The 20,813-nt window shown below is 37.3% G+C and overlaps 1 protein-coding gene across 5 annotated transcripts in view; it reads left to right on the top strand.

Moving 5' to 3' along the window:
* The window catches only part of GCA (grancalcin), a 48,856-nt gene that overhangs the window by 19,542 nt on the left and 8,501 nt on the right, over positions 1–20,813 (top strand). For 3 of the 5 annotated variants that reach the window (XM_047721930.1, XM_047721929.1, XM_047721931.1), the window contains 4 exons: positions 6,087–6,251; positions 12,887–12,956; positions 18,844–18,887; positions 19,176–19,323. In XM_047721930.1, the coding sequence (XP_047577886.1) occupies positions 6,087–6,251; positions 12,887–12,956; positions 18,844–18,887; positions 19,176–19,323 (427 nt within the window). Of the gene's footprint in view, positions 1–413; positions 555–3,796; positions 3,981–6,086; positions 6,252–12,886; positions 12,957–18,843; positions 18,888–19,175; positions 19,324–20,813 lie in introns of those variants that run through there. The other 2 variants (XM_047721932.1, XM_047721928.1) reach the window with 2 other exon arrangements.

Genomic DNA, 20,813 nt, shown 5'->3' on the forward strand with positions numbered 1-20,813 from the left:
TGAAGATTTTATCTATTTATTTGACAGAGTGCGTGCACAAGCAGCAGGAGTGGCAGAGGGAGAGGGAGAAGCAGGCTCCACTAAGCAGAGAGCCTGATATACCAGGACCCTGGGGTCATGAACTGAGCTAGAGGCAGACTCTTAACTGACTGAGCCACCCAGGTGTCCCAGTGTTGTTTTTCATTAGCTGGTATGTCTTGTTTTAGTATTTAGCATATAAATAATTTCTTTGAGAGAAGTACCCTCCAGCTCTGGAACTGAAGTTTGCTGAGGAGCAGTAAAATTTTACTAACTCTCATGTCCTTGTCTCTCCCATTCCCCACACCCCCCGAGCCCCCATTCTTTTTTTTAACCACTTTTTTTTTAAAGATTTTATTTATTTATTTGACAGAGACAGATCACAAGTAGGCAGAGAGAGAGCGCAGGAAGAAGGCTCCCTGCTAAGCAGAGAGCCCGATGCAGGGCTCGATCCCAAGACCCTGACAGAGGCTTAACCCAATGAGCCACCCAGGCACCTCCCCAACCCCCATTCTATAGAGGGGAAAGCAATTGAGGTAGCAACAGATAGGAAAGGAAAACCTAAATAACTCAGTGTTTATAGTGTACTAGAAAATGTACTGGTTAATTAAATATCTAAATTTATGGTAAGACCAAAGTTCACCCAGATTTGGAAGAAATACCATAGGTAGACATAATCATGAAAGCTTAACATGCATCAGAAAACATGTATCCTGTGTAAGAGAAGTAAAGTAATTGGCTAATTTTAGTCAAAACAATGCATTTTCTTTCTATTTGTCTAGTTTTTGATATGCCGTTTTTCTGCCCTTTAAACCATTTCCTTCTATAGTGTAAATAATTTTTACTATGTTTGGAAATGCTATGGTTGGGAGTGGGCAGGGAGGGGGAAATGCACTGTTAAAGAGACTACATTCCGCAGCCAAGCCACTTACCTGGGGGTAAGTGATAACACCATTCTCCACCATTCCACATGTGTGAAATGGTGATACTCAAGAGTATATACCCAATGAAGTTGTTTTGAGGAACGGCCCCTCATAGCACACAGGGCCTGTCACACAGCGTTCACTCTATAAGTAACTATTTTTATGAAATAGTGGAGTGTTTTCTGAAATAAAAACGCATAATTTCAAATTGGATTTTATACATTACATTTTCATAAAATGACACTGGTCATACACTACTAACTGAACCATGAGCCAAATTTTCATTACTATTACTTTAAAAAAAAATCTGTGTGGGCTCAAGTGAATTTTTAAATTCCTATACTAGAACATTTATAATTTGAAATACGAAGTTTAGAGAAAGATGCTGCAGATGGTGTGTCGAAAGACCTCTTTGGAGCTTGTGGTACATCGTACATAGTACTTTATAAGAGGTAAAGCAATTCTTCCTTTACCTTTCTGAGTTCTTGGCTGAGACCCTTCTAATAAAAAATAGATTAACAAGAGAATAAACCCAGATGTTTATTGACATGTATCCTCATGTATATATACATGGGAAATACCCAGGGAAAACTGAGTAACTTTCAGAGGTGATTCTAGCTTAGATACCATCTTCAGCTAAAAAGAAAAGGAAGAAGAGTGAGGGGAGGCTAACTGTGGGGAGGAACCCGGAAAAGCAGTGTGAACAAGTGTAAGATTTGTAATGCAGATTTCAGTATGCATCTTCTCCATTGATAAGGGTCTAAAGTTGTCTGGAGGAATCATCTTTGTTCTTCCTGGTAGGGAGGGAGGAGAAGGACACTTTTATAAATTTCTGTGGTGCTTTTAGACAAATACAGGGAGAGCAGAGAGATTTTCTTTTATCTGCTTCTTCTCAATTGTTTTCAATTCAAAATAAGCCTATGCCAAAGTGGCATATTTTGGAAATGAATTCTGTCCTTCAGTAGGAGTTTCCCTAGGCAGCTCTTTTTCTAAGAAAGAGATACACTGCCAAGAACTGGGAAGGATCTGATATTTTATCCCACTTGTAAGCTAACAAGTAGTCTGCCACAGTTTCTTAGAAGTTGACAGATGCATGAGATTCTTCTGTCAGAGACAAAGGGTTTTATTACTCATAGCACCACAGGCAGCGTGAGCTTCAGACTCATAAATTCTTCTTGCTCCCAAGGCTGTCAGTGTGAACTGGAGCTGCGATGCAGGAGCTGCACAAGCAGCCAGGGTTTGGATCAGAATAATGGACAAGTCCAAGTTTAGAAATGTCATGCTAGCAAACCAACCTATACTTTGTCCTGGAGGGACAGATTATCTTTGTTATCCTGCAACAAATTTCTCTGCCCTTGAGGGAAATATCCCTATCTTTGAAACTACATGTGTAGAAATGCAAGAAACCCATGGCGACTTGACCCCAACATACACAAACACAATACAAACTAAGATTATAAAGATGAAAAAAAATGCACAAAATTTCTAACCACAGATTTAAACTAACATTATAAATGTAAAACACTCTATCCTTTCTGATCATTTCTTTGAATATGTAGTTAATCAATTAGAATAAAACCTTGCAACAGTTTGTTTTGCTCTGTAGTAAATTATCACTTGATGCTTTAACAGTCACATTTTTCCTCTTACCAAGTATGATCTCCCTCCATTTAGTCCAATAATCAAAACTTATTGTGTAAATTATTTCTTATTGTGTTTCAGGAACTAACACACTTTCTCAAGAGTGGTTTGCACATTAGCAATCTTCCTTTTTCTCTGCCTCTTCCTGATAAAATTAAGTTTCACAAGGTTCCTTCTCAGTAGTGTAGCTGGGCAATTATTACTCAGCTTTGCAAGGTGGTTTTCCTCTGCTAATAGACAGCTAACGCTTTTTTACCCCCACATCCTACACTTTTTTCCCCCCACATTCTTATTTTTTAAAAAACATTTTAGGGGTTGTCACATTCTTCAGAGATAATATCATCCTCGTCTTTTTCTTTGTTTTTAAGCTAAAGCTACTAAAGCCGTTTGGTGGGTGTATACGTGCATCGTGTCCTTTTAAAGCCAGAGCTACAAAATTCATCTGAGTTCCAGAGAAAAGCAGAACTGTCAATTACTCTTACCGAATAAATTAAAGTAACTGTTTAACTTTTCACCAAGTGATAAAAACCAAGCTGTTCCCTTCGGTGGATATAATTACGAAGGACATCCTAAGAGTTTGTACAAAGGTTGGGTCATCGGTAGAGTTGTCAGAAAATATACAGGCTACCCTGTATATTAACATATAAACAGTGAATAATTTTTTACTGTATGTCTCGTGTGATATTTGGGACATACATATATTTTAAAAAATCACTGTTTATTTGAAAATTAAATTAACCAGACATCCTGTATTTTTATTTGCTAAATCTGGCAACCCGATTCGCCATTTACCCACCAAACAAACTACAAATAACCTTTTGGTAAAATTTCGCATCAAGTGGGTTTTAGCTCAGAAGCACTCCCCTTGGGGCAGAGAGGTTTCAAAGTTTTGGTGATCTGACATCAACACGACGCAAAAATAAACGTGAGTAATTGAAAGTTTTGAAATTCACAGATGCAGACTTGGAAGTCCAGCTCAAAAGAGTGGAGGAATAGACTAAAAGAAGTCATGAACTGGCGGGTTTGGGAGTTCTCGGGAAAAAAAAAAACACCGGAGCCTGGAGAACCTAGCCGAAAAGAGTGAAAGTTACTGGAGCAAAGACTTCTGCAGTTTAGTGAGGAGAGAGCGCGAGACCTGAGCGAGCCAATAGGAGCCGAACAGAAGGGGGCTGGGTGCGTGAAGCCAATCAGAGATGAGATGGGTGGGATTAGACTCCGGGAAGGGGCAGTCTCAGGGAAGTAAACCGCACCGCCAGCGCGTCTTTCAGCCTCCCCTGCTTTTGCGTCTGCCTTGCACCTGCAGCTTCGCCTTTCTCCCAGTAGGGCGGACTCTGACTAGAAGGGTGACGAGGCACGCTTGCTTGGCTCGTAATGGCCTACCCGGGATACGGAGGAGCGGTGAGTCGTACATCTCCTCCGCCGCCTCCGCCCTCGCGGGGTGGGGCGCCCCTGCGGGCGGTGCCAGCGTACGGGGTCCGCCCCCTGCCTCCGCTTGGTTTGATGGGTCTGTCGTACTTCGCGGGGTTGAGACACCTCGCGGCATTGGAGCCTGTGGCCAGGGCAGAGCAGGGAGTCACAGGTCTTCTGGTCCCTGGGGGCGCCTTAGTCGAGTCTTTGTGAGGCGGGGATGTGCTGTGGTTTTGGAAAGTTTCTTCCCGGATTGGAGGAACTAAAGCGCCCTTTTCTTGTTGCAGTAATATTTTGTGGTCGACCCCCACCTTCCTCAGTTTTGCTGGACGTCCTCTTTCAGAATTTTTGGCCACTTCTTGTTTTCTGTCCTTTAAGTTGCTTGTGAATAAATTAAGGTGTGCCAGATTTCTCCCAATGTTTACTCTTCTACCAAGGGCAATCTGTTCTAGACTTTTTTGGGAGGTAGGAAGCATTAGGTTATTCTTCCTTACATAACTTTTTATCCTTAGCCTCCTTTGAGAGTTGGAAGTTGTAATTTGTGGTTATATACTCTTTTTTTTTTTAATTCCTGAAATTGCTTTATTGGGTATCTTTTAATGGTCTTTTTTCTTCTTTTAAAAGAAGCAACTTTTTAAAAATCTCATCTTTTTTTGTTTGCTTGTTTTTAATCCATCATATTGTTTTAACGTTTACTGTTTACTTGTACTTCACTGTTTCATAATCTAGTTGTGCGTTTCCTGGAGTTTGAAAGGCATCTTCTGGAGCTCCAGCACTTCCTCCATACATTTACCCTTACACATCCAGCTGCTCAGCTCTTCAAACTGCTGGTAGTATCCGATCTTATGATTCCTTCCCTCCCCCCACTTTAGAATAAACTTTTTCTTTTTTGCCTTCTGACAATCTCTATTCATCTTTCAAGGATGCAGGTCAAGATTTTTGTTCAGTATGAAATAACAAACAATCTTGTTGTTTCTTTCTCTTCCAGACTCATAAAAATGCTCAGTAAAATGCCTAAGGTATTAAAATGTATACCAAGTTCCAAAATTAAAAAAGTAGAGAGAAGCCATAGCCATAGCAGGAAACAAACATCAGAATATTTACATTTGAACATTTTTTTTTTTATTTGACAGAGAGAGATCACAAGTAGACAAAGCAGCAGGTGGAGAGGGAGAGAGGGAAGCAGGCTCCCTGCTGAGCAAAGAGCCCGATGCGGGACTCGATCCCAGGACCCTGAGATCATGACCTGAGCCGAAGGCAGCGGCTTAACCCACTGAGCCACCCCCGCGCCCCAGAACATTTACATTTAAACCATAGTCTCCTTCTTATTAGTTATTTGACCTTAACCGAATTAGTAAACCTCTCGAAGTTTCAGGTTCTCAATGACAAAAAGGACATAGTAGTTTAATACCTCATAACATTTTTGGAAAATCAAAGCACATGATGGAAAGTACTTAGTACCTGGGCTATAAAAAAAAAACCTCAGTAAATATTAGCTGTGTATTATTTTTGTTGGTATTCTTATTGTTATTCTTATTAGTTTTGAAGACTGTGGTTGGAATGAATCACTTTATTGATCTGTTTATTGGTGTCTTGCTTTTTAAAAAAAAATATTTTCTGGTGGAGACGGTGTTTGCATTCTATGCAGTTTCCCATGCCTAGTTCACAGTTTTATTGTGTTTACCATCTATTCTTCTAAGTATGTATCTGAAGTATACTACTACTTAGTTTGACTGCAGGTGAAATTTTTTTGTATTTTTTTGCTTTTTATTTCAGTGATGTTGATGGTAAACACTTGAAAAGTGTGCTTCATGTTCATCTGTTAGATTAAGTTCTCAGAGGCTAGAGAGGTTTTTTTGTGTGTGTGTTACACTTCTTTTGTTGTTGGATAACGTGTTAATGAACTCAGTTACCTCCTAATGTAGGACATCTAGCATTTTGTAGCTAATAGCGTATGTAATATGAATTCGGTTGCTTTTAGTAACTTTCTATTCTTGCTTTTCTGTGGACTCATCATAAATATTTTCTTTCATACCAACTTTAGTGGGTAACAGGCAATATTTGTATTAAAAACCTTATCCTTTTTCACTCTTACAGTTTGGAAATTTCAGTGGTCAGATGCCAGGAATGCAGATGCAGATGGGACAGCCAGTTCCAGGAACAGGGCCAGACCTGCTCCCTGGTGGATACCCAGCATATTCTGACAGTTATTCCTCAGCGGGAGACCCCATGTGGACATACTTCACTGCTGTTGCTGGACAGGTGAGGTGTTAAATACATGGCATAAATACCGGTTTTTGAAAGTGATTGCTATTTAAAAGAAATGTGACCTATTACCTAGTGTGTTATTTTACATGCATATGAAATTTGTATTTTAAGCTTATCTAGACTGATTTTTATCTTGAGATCAGAGATGAGTCTAGTCATAATTATTTCATTTTTAGAAGTCCATTGGTATGATGCCTGACACATTGTTCGTTTCACTAAGACTGGAAACAGTGTGGTGCATGGTGACTGAGCCAGAGAGGATTGGGGAAAATAGATCTACATGATCTACATGTTAATCTCCATGAGGAGGCTGGGACACAGTATCAAAAAGGAGACTTAAATTGTGAATGGTTCTGGGAGAGACTTGATGGTAAAGCCAGTCAGGAAAGGGTAAAGAAAACATCAGAATAGAAGTTCAAATACCAGAGTAGTAAAAAGAGATAGATTCACACTTGAGTCTTAGTCACAGTCTGTATCTCTTCTTTTAGATTCACCAAGAAAAACTTAGAGAGTAGTTAGAATTTCACAGGACTTTGATAACATTTTTCATTTACTCATTCACTTGAGTGTTCACTAGGTCCCATATGCTTGGCTATTTATAGAGGATATACACAGAATTATTATACATGGCGGACACTTTGTTTTGGTGACCCCAATTCCATTCACAACCTCTTTTTCCCTTCTGTGGTAGAAGTTGGAAAAGCCCTACTATAAGCCCAGACACCTTGAATCTAGTAAAGGTAGCTGTGTGCCACAGGACTGGCCACTGAGACGTAGGTGCAATTTCTTTAGGATGTTTTCCTTTTTTAAACGAGAAAAGCCTTCCTGGCAACTAGTAATGGCCCTTTTTGCTCCTTGATTCTTCCTGCCTGGAAAGGGAACTTGAGATAGGGAAGTGCTACAGCCACCTTGGTACCTTGTGTCAACAAGCTTGAGATAACAGCCTTTGGATGGGATGTGTAGAAAAATGTAAAGAGATGGATGGCATTGTAAAGTTGCCGTACAGTCCTGTTCTGCCTAGCCTCAGACTTCTTGTATAAAACAATAAACTCTTAACATTCCATTAGTATATATATATATATATATATATATATATATATATATATACACACCACATTTTCTTTATCCATTCATCTCTCAGTGGACTTCTGGGCTCTTCCCATAGTTTGGGTTTCGTGGATGTTGCTGCTATAAACTTTGGGGTAATATTATGCAGCAACCCCTCTCCCCCCAAAAAGAAAGAAATCTTTCCATTTGCAACGATGTGGATGGAACTAGAGGGTATTGTGCTAAGCGAAATAAGTCAGCCAGAGAAAAGACAAGTATCATACAATCTCACTGATATGTGGAATTTAAGAAACAAGACAGAGGATCATAGGGGAAGAGAGGAAAAAACAAAACAAGATGAAACCAGAAAGGGAGACAATCCATAAGAGACTGAGGGTTGCTGGAGGGGAGGGGGATGGGAGGGATGGGGAGGTTGGGTGATGGACGTTGGGGAGGGGATGTGTTGTGGTGAGCGCTGTGTGTTGTGTAAGACTGATGAGTTAGAGACTTGTACCCCTGAAACAAACAATGCATTCTCTGTTAATAAGAAATAAAAAAGTAAATAAACCATTATTGGTTTAAACCTCTTTGACAGTATTTTCTATTGTTTGCAACTAAATGCAATGCTGTTACATGATAACTCTTAAGTAGTGTAATGCTGGAATAAGTCTGTTATCTCTAAGTGACTATATAATAAATTTATTTTATAAAATTACAAGTTAAAACATAGAAACTGGGCGTAGATTTAGGGACTTTTATTTGACTTCTGAACTCTTTCAATGTTACAGTTGGGAACAATAATTTGCATTTTTGTACTATTTGATATTTGCATTAAATTTTTCACAGTTTTAGGGGCGCCTGGGTGACTCAGTGGGTTAAAGCCTTTGCCTTCGGCTCGGGTCATGATCCCAGGGTCCTGGGATCGAGTCCCTCATCGGGCTCTCTGTTTAGTGGGGAGCCTGCTTCCTCCTTCTCTCTCTCTGCCTGCCTCTCTGCCTACTTGTGATCTCTGTCAAATAAATAAAATCTTAAAAAAAATTTTTTTCACAGTTTTGTGATTTTGAAGATTTATTTTATTTTATTTTATTTATTTATTTATTTTTTAAGATTTTATTTATTTATTTGACAGACAGAAATCACAGGTAGGCAGAGAGGTAGGCAGAGAGAGAGGTGGAGGCAGGCTCCCTGCTGAGCAGAGAGCCCGACTCGGGGCTTGATCCCAGGACCCTGGGATCATGACCTGAGCTGAAGGCAGAGGCTTAACCCACTGAGCCACCCAGGCGCCCCAAATAGTTATTTTATATGTTGAATTTTGCCCAGCTTTAAGGAATCAGGTAAGTTTAACTGAACTCACCTCTGCATCTGTTTTTTTTTTTTGTTTGTTTGTTTGTTTGTTTTTTTGGATAGGTCTCATAATTAATGATGTTCTATGAGAAATGTCCAATTAAAGGTTTCTACAGTGTTCCTTTTTATTGGATGACATTTTTTGAGCAGTAATGATTCAGTCATCAGTTGTTTAGGGGAAATTCCGATTTGTACCTTTGCAAATACACATATACACATACACACATGAGACATGAATGTCAGTAATACCAACAGCTTTAACTTGAATGTGCATAGTGCTTTTCCTTTTTCACACAGAGGTAGGCAGGATGGATGTACCTTTTTATTATAAATGAATAATTGGAGATTAAGGTTTAGTAACTGAACAAATAGGACTTGAACTTGGGTATCATTTCAAAATCTTGCTGCCTATTAGTTAACCTAACCAATGGCAACTAATTTTTTGTTAATGATCTAACTAAAGGTCTTCTTCAATTAGAAAATGCAGTTTTCTACCACTAAAGCTCTTTTGCTAGGGTTTATAGAGTTGATCATTATCATTAGCTCACACTCCAATAAGGAGATCCAAAGAGATCGCTTGGATTTTCTACACAGAATTTAGGAAGACATTACTTGTTAGTTAGTCAATTAAGATAACATGTTTTCATAAAATGTATGAAATATGAGTATGAAGTAGTATACTAGGAGAATGCTTTCTGATGGTAATAACTCGTAGAAAAGCTAGTCAGGTTGTTCTTCAGACCCCGAAAATCCTGAAAAAACACATGTAAAATAGAATTTCACTCATTAATTAGATTTTAGATTTTTAAATTTAATTGACACTTGAAAGAGAAGTTGTAATATTTTCAACCTTTGGAAATAGTAAATGGACATGTCCACAAACTGTCAGAAATGACTATAGTTGAACCAAGAACCAATGATAATTGTCTTCATTCTACCAGACAACCAACCTGCCTTGTATTATGTCTGATGCTAGGGCTTGGGGTTGCAGAGATGAGTGAAACTCAGATCCTGACTTAGAAGATCTCTCCAAGTCAGGGACATAGACGCACAAGGAATGATAATGGCACAGGAAGGAAGTGCTAAAGATAAACAGGCGAAGATTATGGCAACATTGAGAGAGCGTTCTCTTGTCTTTATGCTTGTTGTCTTTGCCTAGAATAGCACTGTCCAAAGTAAACAGAATAAAAGAGCCACAAACGTAAGCCACATAGGTAGTTTTGAAGACTCTTACCAGAGGCTTTACATTTTAAAAAGTAAAAGAAAAGGTGAAATTGATTTTCATAATATATTTTATTTAACCCAATATATCAAAAATACTAATATGCCAACATGTAATCAATATAAAAGTTATTAACAGTATTTTGCAATTTTGTTGTTATGACATCTTGGAAATTTGGCATGTATTTTACACTTACAGAGCATCTCAGATGAGACTAGCCATGTTTCGGTGCCCAGTGAACTATATGGCTAGTGGCCACTGTATTAGACAACACAGGCCTAGAACACTCTTCCTTTAGATATCTGCAGAGCTTGCTCCTTTCTTTCTTCAGATCTTGAAATTCACTTTTTTTATGCTGTAAGTAAATCCACCTATCAGTGATTTAGTTATAGGTGAATTCACTTTATCAGCCTTAGTGAGGCTTTCCTTAACTGTCTGTATAAAGTAGTGTTGGTCCACCGTATAGAGCCCATATACACACTCCGTATCACTTTTACTCTGCTGTATTTTTCCCCTTAGCACTTATTACCATCAAATACAATTTTTGATTTATTGTCTCTTCCACCACTAAAAAGTAAGCTCTGTGAAAGCAAAGAGTTTCTTTTGGGCACTGATACTAGTCCATTTAGTGGTGCTTGAACATAGTAGGGGGCTCAAGAAATACTTGTTAAGTGAATGGTTCTTTCTAAAACGGAAGATATCTGTTCATTTATTTCTCTGCACTATCTTAACATACTTGTTCTCATGTCTACTTTGTAAGATTAATTTCATCTTGTATGAGCTTTTTGTTGGCTGTCTTTCTGAACAGTTGATTTGTTAAGGTATTTTGGGATTTTGGTTTCTAAACCTATTTAACATGGAGTTTTTGTTTATTTCCTCCCTCCCTTTTTTTGTCCTCTTTTGTGTCTCCCTCTGTACTCATGTCAGTCTTCCTTATCTAGTGGTTTTGTGATTTTCCTCACCTCCATTGTGTCCAGAATCCAATTTCATGACAGCTCAGGGCTCCTCCCAGGTAGTGGTATTGCAGATAGCTTAGCCCAGCATTTTAGTTCTGCTTTCCTAAGCCTTCTACGTCTCAGAAATGGTATCATCAGGAGATAGTCTGTAGTATAGTTTGTTTTGCCTCTTGTCCTGAGTAGAGCATCCCATCTCACTTCCTGTGTTCAGGTGGTGTGCCACTCACAGTCCCCATGCCTTGTGAAGTCCTCAGAAGCAAGCCCCCTGCCCTGACTGCGCATATGTCTTTGAGTGTACAGAATCCAGAGAAAGGTCCTCTGTGTGCTAAGTGGACTTTTCTCTGAGATGTTAGAGAAGAAGCTTGTATTTGAACAGAGATTATCATCAGACCACATAGGATTGATTTCCTTCATTTTAATTGAATTGGTTAAAGTTTTTAGTAAATTCAAATTGCTCTTTTCTAGAAAGTTTTCATTTTGAGCCTGTTGTTTGCACAAGGCATTATTTTTATAAATGAGGAAAAAAATTGATGAAGCTTAGTAATTCTCATTAATTTTATTCTCAGGTGTAGTATCAATTTTCCACTTAAGAAAAGTCAAAGAAAAAGGTAATTTATGACCACATTATCTTTAGTGTAGTAGAAGAGAGGAGGCATTTTTAAATTAAAAATGAGAGAAAAGTCATTTCCTTCTTTCGCTTCTGTTTTACTAATTTGTAAAAAATTGTCTTTCAAAATTTACCCTGCAGTAATTGACAAGGATCTGCTGTCTGTGCCATCATTTCACTGAGACACTATGGACAGTGGCAGTGTGGACTTCATTGATTGTTTTGTTTGTTTGTTTTTTTACTGATGATTTCTTAGATCATGTTAGAAGTGTTTGTGTAGTGTTTCAAAGTCTTGAAATATAAAAATGATTTGATACAGCAGGAAGGTATGTAATCGCTTAAATAAAGATTCCTTCTAAAGTCTTTATCATTGGAGGAAAAATTGCTAACGTAACTTTGATTCTAAACATATGGCTAATTTTTTAAAGTATAATTTTCTTAGTTCAGAATTTATTAAAATTTTGTAAGCAAAATCCCAGAACTATGCATGGCAGAGAAAGGAACATTTAGATAATCTGTGTAGGCACGTGCATGATCCATTGGAAAGAATGCTTCTTACATTTTTAAATTCTTGTTAGAACCACTGGAATTTTTGTTAGAAGGAATTCCTTATTAAAGACTCATTAGAATATGAGTAGTTACAGTACTTCTTGGAAGTTGGTTGTAAACATTTTTTCTTTATTTACTGGGTCAATTACAAAACCAAACTCTTTCAAAGTTCGTGTTTTAAATTTGTTTCCCTGATTCTTTCTCAGAGCTATTGTTTTGCATTTGTGACAGTGTTTATGATGCTTTCAAGTAAATTACTCTGTATATTTTTGTAGAAAATAGGTAGAGGTACTGAAACATAATGGGAATATTCAACCTGTTTCACTTCCATTGTGATTTCTTGATTGTGTTAAAAAAAATTATTTCCCATAGTAAGTTCAAACAAGAATGTTTGGGAAATAATCAGAATAGCAACAAGATGCAGGATGACTCTAAAATTTTGCTGGGGGTAGCCAGGGAAGTAGGGGGAAGTTATTCTCTCCTTCCAGTTATGGCTTCATATCCCTTAAAAGTAACACCCCATGAAAGGGGCTACTAGGGGAATGTTTTTGAGATTTTTCTTTGGTCATTTTCCCATTTTAAGTAGAGATGCAAGATTCTCACTAGGCATTTTGACCTATTATAGGTCAGAATGATTATGGTGTTTCTCAGAAGTAGAAAAAATAAATTATACTTGAAGTTCTTAAACATTAATAGAATATAAGTTGATTGTAAAAAAATTATTTACTTTCTGTGCTGTTTTATAATATGCCTTTGCTGTCAATAATTACCTCTACAATTTTGTAGTTGATAATAATGTTTTAAAGAATGCATATTTATTGAATAGCCTAAAACAGCCAATTAGCATACTAATATGATTTGATATAATTGTGCATTAAATCAGATTATAATTATTTTTTGACAGGATGGTGAAGTGGATGCTGAGGAACTTCAGAAATGTTTGACACAGTCTGGAATTAATGGAGCTTATTCTCGTGAGATCTTCTCCCCGCCCCTTATTTAAAATATTTTTTAAAGTATTTTTATTGAAGTTATATATGCACATAATTTAAAGAGTCAAATAGTTCTGCAAAGCTTATTGTGAAAATAACTGTTCCTTGTGCATAATTATCTCCCCAGTGTTAACCACTCATATAGGAAATTTCATTCAGCTTTTGCAGCTGATCCTTTTGAAATTTGCTTCCAGATCTCAAAATAGCATGCTTTTATCACTATAGATTTTCAGTTTTAATGATTAACAGTTGATATCCTGCTATGGAAGATGAGAATTAACTCTCTTGGAACTTGAAACTCACTCTTGCCCTAATACTTCACATTGGACTATTTCCCAGTCCTCCTCCCTCCAGTAGAGCTGTGTAGTAATTTCATTAGTACACATTAGTACTAATTTCATTAGTATACATTAGTATATATCAGTAATCAGTATTTGTCTTATTGTTCAAATGTTCTTCCTCTGTCTTGTGATAATGTGTGATTAATTTCCCCTTTTATATTCTGTTTTACTTTTTCTGAAATTAATCATCATTTTGAAACTTTTTATTGTGACCTACTTTATTTTTTTTAATTAACATAAAATTTATTATTTGTTTCAGGGGTACAGGTCTGTGATTCATCAGTCTTTTTTTTTTTTTTTTGAAGATTTTATTTATTTATTTGACAGAGATCACAAGTAGGCAGAGAGGCAGGCAGAAAGAGAGGAAGGGAAGCAGATTCCCTGCTGAGCAGAGAGCCTGATGCGGGGCTCAATCCCAGGACCCTGGGATCATGACTTGGGCCAAAGACGGAGGCTTTAACCCACTGAGCCGGCGCCCCTGTGATTCATCAGTCTTAACACAATTCACACCACTCACCATAGCACATACCCTTCCCAATGTCCATCACTCCTGTCATTCCTTCACTATCATTCCAGAATGGACTTTCCGTGCTCTTTGGAGTTGGAGCTCCCTTTTTTATCTCTATTTCTCTATTTCTCTGTTCATCTCCCTATTTCATCTCTAGTCATTTTTTTAAAAATTCAATAAAATACAACATTAACCAGCTTCTTAATAAGAGAATATATGGGAACAAAGTCTTTTTAGGCTTTATCTGAAAATGCTTTCATTCTGTCCACAGAATTCAGTGACCAGGTATGCAACTTGCATTACAGATTGTTTTCATTTATAATTTTAAAGACATTGCTCCATCATTTCTAGCATCCTCTGTTACTTTATCTTTCTGTTTCCTGCCAGTATGTCAGTTTTTTCACTGTGGAGGCTTGTGAGATCTTTTTGTGCCTGGTTTGGAATTTCACAGTGATGTGCCTGGACTTGTTGTGTGGGAACTCAGTGGGCATTCTCAGACTGGGAATTCATTTACTTTAATTCTGAGACATTTTCTTTAGTGATGTTTTCTCAGTTATCTCCTTCTAGAATGCCTGTCATTTGGGCTGGGTCACTTTTCTTAATATTTTTGTCTCCTATCTCTGGTTTTCCTCTGTGGGGAGATTTCCTCAACTTTATTTTCTGAATCTTCTATGGAGGTTTTGTTGTTGAAGATTTTGTTGTTGTTGTTCTTGTCGTTTGTTTGTTTGTTTTTTTAATATCTGCTATCATGTTCTTAAAGTGCAAGAGCTTCTCTTTTTTTTCCCATGTATGTAATGTGTTCCCTTATCTTTCTGAAACTGTATTTTTGTATTTGTTGTTAATGTATTTTTCAGGGTTTTTCTTCTTTCATCAACTGTGTTTCTTCCAGATTTTTTTTTCCAGTTTATTTGTTTGGTTGTCTTTCGTGTTAGATGATTTTCTCAGGTGTCTGATGCTCCTTGGTTGCACATAATGAACTAAAATGCAGGTGAGAAGCTCTGAGTTTGGTATTGACCATAGACTTCATGTCTGGTGGCTTGGAGGGGCAGTGTTATGGAACAGTACGTTTAGGGATTTCCTTTTGGGCTGGTTATCTGGTAGGAAAAAAGGAGGGAAGACTCAGCAGGGTTCTTGGTCTTTGATAAACTGTCACTTAAATGTTATTTTTACTAGATAGGCTAGGATTAGGGTTTGGATATATGGCTGTTCACAGACCTCCCCAGAGAATAAAACCCAGGCTTCTGCTTGACATGGCAGCCGTCTACCAATCTGAGGCAAGGAGGGGATGGGGGCTCTAAATACTCTTTAAACAGATATTCAGTTGGTCCTTCTGTTTATAACACTACCTTCACACTCATTTTCAGAAATACTATCAATTCTTAAATGTTTGGGGTCTTTCCCAGGATAATTAGGCTGCTTCTCAGGTTTTCATCTCTTATGTTCAGGAAGCTACTTTCTTAGATCTAGGATTAGAGTTAAGGTTAGGGTTAGGATATGTGCCTGGTGCCTGCAATTCAGACATCTCTCCAGAGGGGTAAGGTTAGTATTAGAGTTAGGGTTGTGGTTAGGTTAGAAGTTAGGTGTTAGGGGTTGTATGTTAGTGATTAGGGTTAGTGTTAAGGTCAGGGGTAGAGTTAGTGTTCAGGTATGTTCCTGGTGTTTTGCTGTCCAGAAGGTCCATAGGGTAGGGTTTATGTTAGAGTTAGGGTTAGGGTTCAAGGTTAAGAGCTAAAGGTTATGGGTTGGGGATAGAGGTTTGGGTATGTGCTTGGTATCCTACAGTCCCCAGATCTCTCCAGAGAATAAAACCCTAGGCTTCTGGTGGCTTGTGAATTGACGTGGCAGCCATCTACCAATTTGAGGCAAGAAGAGTTAGGGCTCTGAATACTCTTTAGATAGATATTCAGTTGGTTCTTTTGTTTTTAATCTGTATCTTCACACTTGTTTTCTGAAAATACCGCCAATTTTTAAATGTTTGGGGTCTTCTCGAGGATAAGTAGGCTGGTTCTCAGCTTTTCTTATCGATTGTTTAGGAAGCAAGTTTCTCAGATCTAGGTTTAAGATTAGGGAGGGAGCTAGGGTCATGGTTAGGGTTAGGGTATGTGCCTGGTATTCTACAGTTCAGAGACCTCTTCAGATGGTTAGCTTTAGGGTTAGTGTTAGACCACGGGTTTGGGTTTGAGGTTAGGTGTTAGGGGATTGGGTGTAGGGGTTTGGGTGTATCTCTAATGTCCTGCAGTTCAGAGACCTCTCCAAAGTATGAATTCCCAGAGTTTTGCTGAGGTTACAATAGATGTTGTAGACATCTATGAATCTGAGACAAAGAGGGGATTTGGTGCTCTAAATGCTCCCTAAGTAGATATTCAGTTGGTTTTTCTGTCTTTACCGCTACCTTCATACCCATTTTCAGAAATACTGCCAATTCTTAAATATTTGGGGTCTTCTCACAGAGAAATAGGCTGCTTCTCAGCTTTCTGACCGTGTATTCAAAAGCCGCTTTCTCAGATCTAGGGTTAGGGTTAGGGTAGGAGTCAGGATTAGTGTTAGTGTTAGGTTTAGGTGTTGTAGGTTGCCAGTTAGTGGTTAAGATTGGGGTTAGGGTTAGAGTTAGTGTTAGGTTATGTTTCTGGTGTCCTGCAGTTCAGAGACCTCTCCAGGGAGTTAGTGTTGGGGTTAATGTTAGGGTGAATGTTAGTATCAGGATTTGAGCTTAGGAGGACTGGTTATTGGTTATTGGTTAGGGCTTTGGATATCTGCCTGGTATCCTGAAGTTTGAAGAATTCTCCAGACAATAAATCCCCAGACTTCTGCTGGTGTGGGAATAGACGTGGCATCCATGGAGCTGAGGCAAGGAGGGAATTTGGGGCTCTAACGCCTCTTACATAGATATTCAATCGGTCCTTCTATTTTTCTCTCTACCTGCACACCTATTTTCACATATAATACCAATTCTTAAATGTTGTCTTCTCCAGGAACTAGGCTTCTTTTCAGCTTTCCTTACTGGGTGTTCATCAAGCCACCTTCTCAGATCTAGGCTAGTTAAATTCCATCCATCCTACTACTTCTCTAAGTTACATAATTCTTTTCCTCTGTTTTCTCTCTCATCCCAAAGTCAAAGGTTTATGACTTTAGAAAACAGTTTTTTGCCCATTCTAATGGGGTATTGGAGGAAGTGAAAATCTATTAACCTTCCTGAAAATTCTTCTCCATTCTTCGTCAAAAATATTTCATCTTATATACATATATACTCAGTCCTATTTTGTGATTGAAGATATGCTTATTTGAAAACTCAGTGTTTGCCATTTGTTATCATATGTTCAGATTTTCCCATGTAATGGATAGGTGCTCTGTTAACTTGAAAGCAAAATATCATTTGCTTGACAAAATGTTGGAATGCCATCCAGAGATTTCTCATGGAAACTTTGCCACCCTCCTTCTTCCCACTTGAGTAGTATTTGTATGAAGGAGCACTGGGCTCCAATCCTGACTCTTCCACTTATTAGCTCTATGAACTTGGGAAACTTTATTATTTTGGGCCTCCGTTTCTTCATTTATAAAATTGGGACTTACAGTACTTTTGTATGTTTATGTAAAATCACAAAATCGTACTGCCTAGCTCATCGTGAATGCTCACTGAGTGTCTGTTGAATCGTCAGTCTGAAAATATTGTAAACTATTCTAACACTGACACTGTATTGATTTAAAGAGAATCAGCTATTTTAACCTGGAGAATGTTTTATAATTTTTTCTTAATAGGTCTAAAATTTAGCTGAAATGTTTTTCATTTACAAAATTTAAATATGTTCTCAAATAGCAAAACAAGATAACTTTAAAGAGTTTTATTTATTTATTCACTCCTTTTAAAGAGGTACTAGTAAGAACTTTGTAAGCTTAACTAATTGTGCTGACATAATATCTCTTTTATCAGGACTGATACAATTGGTTTTGAGGTAAATTAGCTTACCAGTTCAGTGCAATTGTGATAAGGATTAGAAAAATTAAATTCTACCTAGTGAGTCTTTAGTTATGGTTTTGTAGATATGAAAGTGTTAATATTTCTTTTTTTTTAATTTTTTTTTAAGATTTTATTTATTTATTTGACAGACAGAGATCACAAGTAGGCAGAGAGGGAGTCAGAGAGAGAGGAGGAAGCAAGCTCCCTGCTGAGCAGAGAGCCTGATACGGGGTCAATCCCAGGATGCTGGGATCAAGACCTGAGCTGAAGGCAGAGGCTTTAACCCACTGAGACACCCAGGCGCCCCAAAGTGTTAATATTTCTAATAAGCCATGATTTTAATATTGTTTATATTTACTTTTTTCTTCCTGCCTTTTTTCTCCCCCAAAGGAAAGAGTTGCTTCAGATCACAAGCTCATTTTTTTAATTTAATAGATTGCAGTAAACTAGCAAATGATTTACCTATATCTAGGCTCATCTTACCTTAGTCTATAGTCTGTCCTACACTCTGTTCAATATAAGTGAATGTTTCTGGAATGGAAATTTTAGAATTGCCCCTCTGCTCCTTAAAATTCTTCAGTGACTTCCATTGGTCTAAATCTTTAAGGGTGGCATTCAGGACTTTGATGATCTGGCCCTCATCTGCCTTTCAGATGTTATCAAAGGCCAGTCCTTCATCCCAAGCTTTAATCAAATCTCTAACTCCTTCAAGTTTTGTGATCTCAGTATATGTCAGACTTCTACTTAAAGCCTATTTATCATTCGTGTTAGGAAGACTGAAGCCCTCCTTTGCCCTGTGACAGTAATTTTCAGTTATTTTATCATTGCTTATCTAAGTACCCAAATCCCCTGACTAGATGTGAGTAGCTTGGAGTTGTAGTGATTTTTATTTTTGACTTTTTTTTTTTCCACTATGGTTGCCTTACATTTAAAGTTTGTTGATGAGGGGTGATTGTTTATTTTTGGCAAATTTTAAACATTTTGTTTTCTAAAATAGAAATTGTCATAATTTTACATAAATAAAATTGGGCAGACTCCAATTCAAATAATAAATATGTTTTATAGCCTTCAGCTTGGAAACCTGCAGAATTATGATCGCCATGTTGGATGTATCCTTGAATAAAAATAGAAAATACTAGAATACGGAATAATTGCTTTCTGAATATAACCAAGCAATTGTTGGCTATAAATGGCCATAGTAAATTGGAGATTTTAAAAATACTTTGTAAGATCCTGTTTGAATTCCATACTTTTCCATTTTTATGCAATCTATTCATATGCTGAATTTGGTGAACTTGCAGAAGCATACTAACAATGTTTTAGTCGATGATTTGCAGTTTCGGGCCAAGTAAATTCTCTTTGGTATCAAAATTTATTTTTATTGATAAAATTATCAGAGAGATTACACAGGAAAAATGGGATTTAATGAATTCAAGGAACTCTGGGCAGCTCTTAATGCTTGGAAGCAAAACTTCATAACTATTGATCAAGACCAGAGTGGCACAGTGGAACATCATGAATTGAATCAAGCCATTGCTGCTATGGGTAAGAATATTAAAATTATTTAGAATATATTCAGGTCATCATTGTTCTTTGATGAGATGAATCTTAATTGTTAAGATTTATTAAGTAATAAAGGAGTATATTATTTCACCAGCTGTTGCCCAATTTGAAGACCTTTAATAAAACCATTTTATCTATGATTTTTCCAAAAGATGATCGTTTATACATGCTGGTTGATAAAATAATTTCTGAATTTTCTCTGTTAAGTATATTAAAATTTATTCCCCTAATTATTGGTATTTACCATTTATATTCTATCTTTTGTAACTTGGTAGGATCTCTAATAGTTATTTAGCTATTTAGCTATTTATTTTTACCAAATTTTTTGAAATATAATTAATATGCAGTGTTATATTAGTCTCAGGTGTACAACATTTCTATACATATCCATAGCAGGTGTGCAGCCATTCTGTACATTACTCAGTGCTTACCACAAGTATATTTACCATCTGTCATCATAGTATATATTATGATCTTATTGATTATATTCCTCATGCTGTATTTTCATTTCTGACTTAATTATTTTTTTAATTTCAATTTAAAAATTTTTTAAAAGATTTTGTTCATTTATTTGAGAGAGAGAAAGACAGAGAGACAGAGAAAGAGAGAGCATGAGCCAGGTGGGGAGCAGCAGAGGCAGAGGGAGAAGCAGACTCACCACCAAACATGGAGCCCAACGTGGGACTCGGTCCCAGGACCCTGAGATCATGACCTGAGCTGGAGACAGATGCTTAACTGTCTGAGTCACCCAGATGCCCTGACTTAATTATTTTTTAACTAGAAGTTTGTACCTCTTAATCTCCCTTCTGGCAACGATTAGTTTGTTCTCTGCATTTAAGAGTCTTTTTTTGTTTGTTTGTTTGTCCCTTTTTTCTTCAGTTCCATATATGAGTGAAATCATATGTCTTTCTTTGACTTATTTCCCTTATCATAATACCCTATATAAGCACATCCATGTTGTTGCAAATAGCAAGATCTCATTTTTTTTTATGGCTGAGTAATAGTGTGTGTGTGTGTGTGTGTGTGTGTGTGTATAATATCACATCATTTTTTATCCATTTATCTGTTGATGGACACTTTGGTTGCTTCCATAATTTGACTATCATAAATAGTGCTACAATAAACATAGGACTGCATGTATCTTTTTGAATTATTGTCTTCCTTTTCTTTGGGTAGATATCCAGTAATGGAATTACTGGATCATAGGGTAATTCTATTTTTTTAATTTTTTGAGGAACTCCATACTGTTTCCACAGTGGCTGTAACAATTTACATTCCTGCCAACACTGCAGAAAGGTTTCTTTTTCCTCACTTCCTCACCAATACTTGTTAGTCCTTGTCTTTTTGATTCTAGCCATCCTGACAGAAGTAAGGGGGTATCTCATTGTGGTTTTGATTTGAATTTCCCTGATGATGCGTGATGTTGAACATCTTTTTGTGTGTCTCTTGGCCAACTGTCTTTTTTGGAAATA

This window comes from Lutra lutra, chromosome 3 (assembly GCF_902655055.1).
Source record: "Lutra lutra chromosome 3, mLutLut1.2, whole genome shotgun sequence".
NCBI classification, from domain to species: Eukaryota; Metazoa; Chordata; class Mammalia; order Carnivora; family Mustelidae; genus Lutra; species Lutra lutra.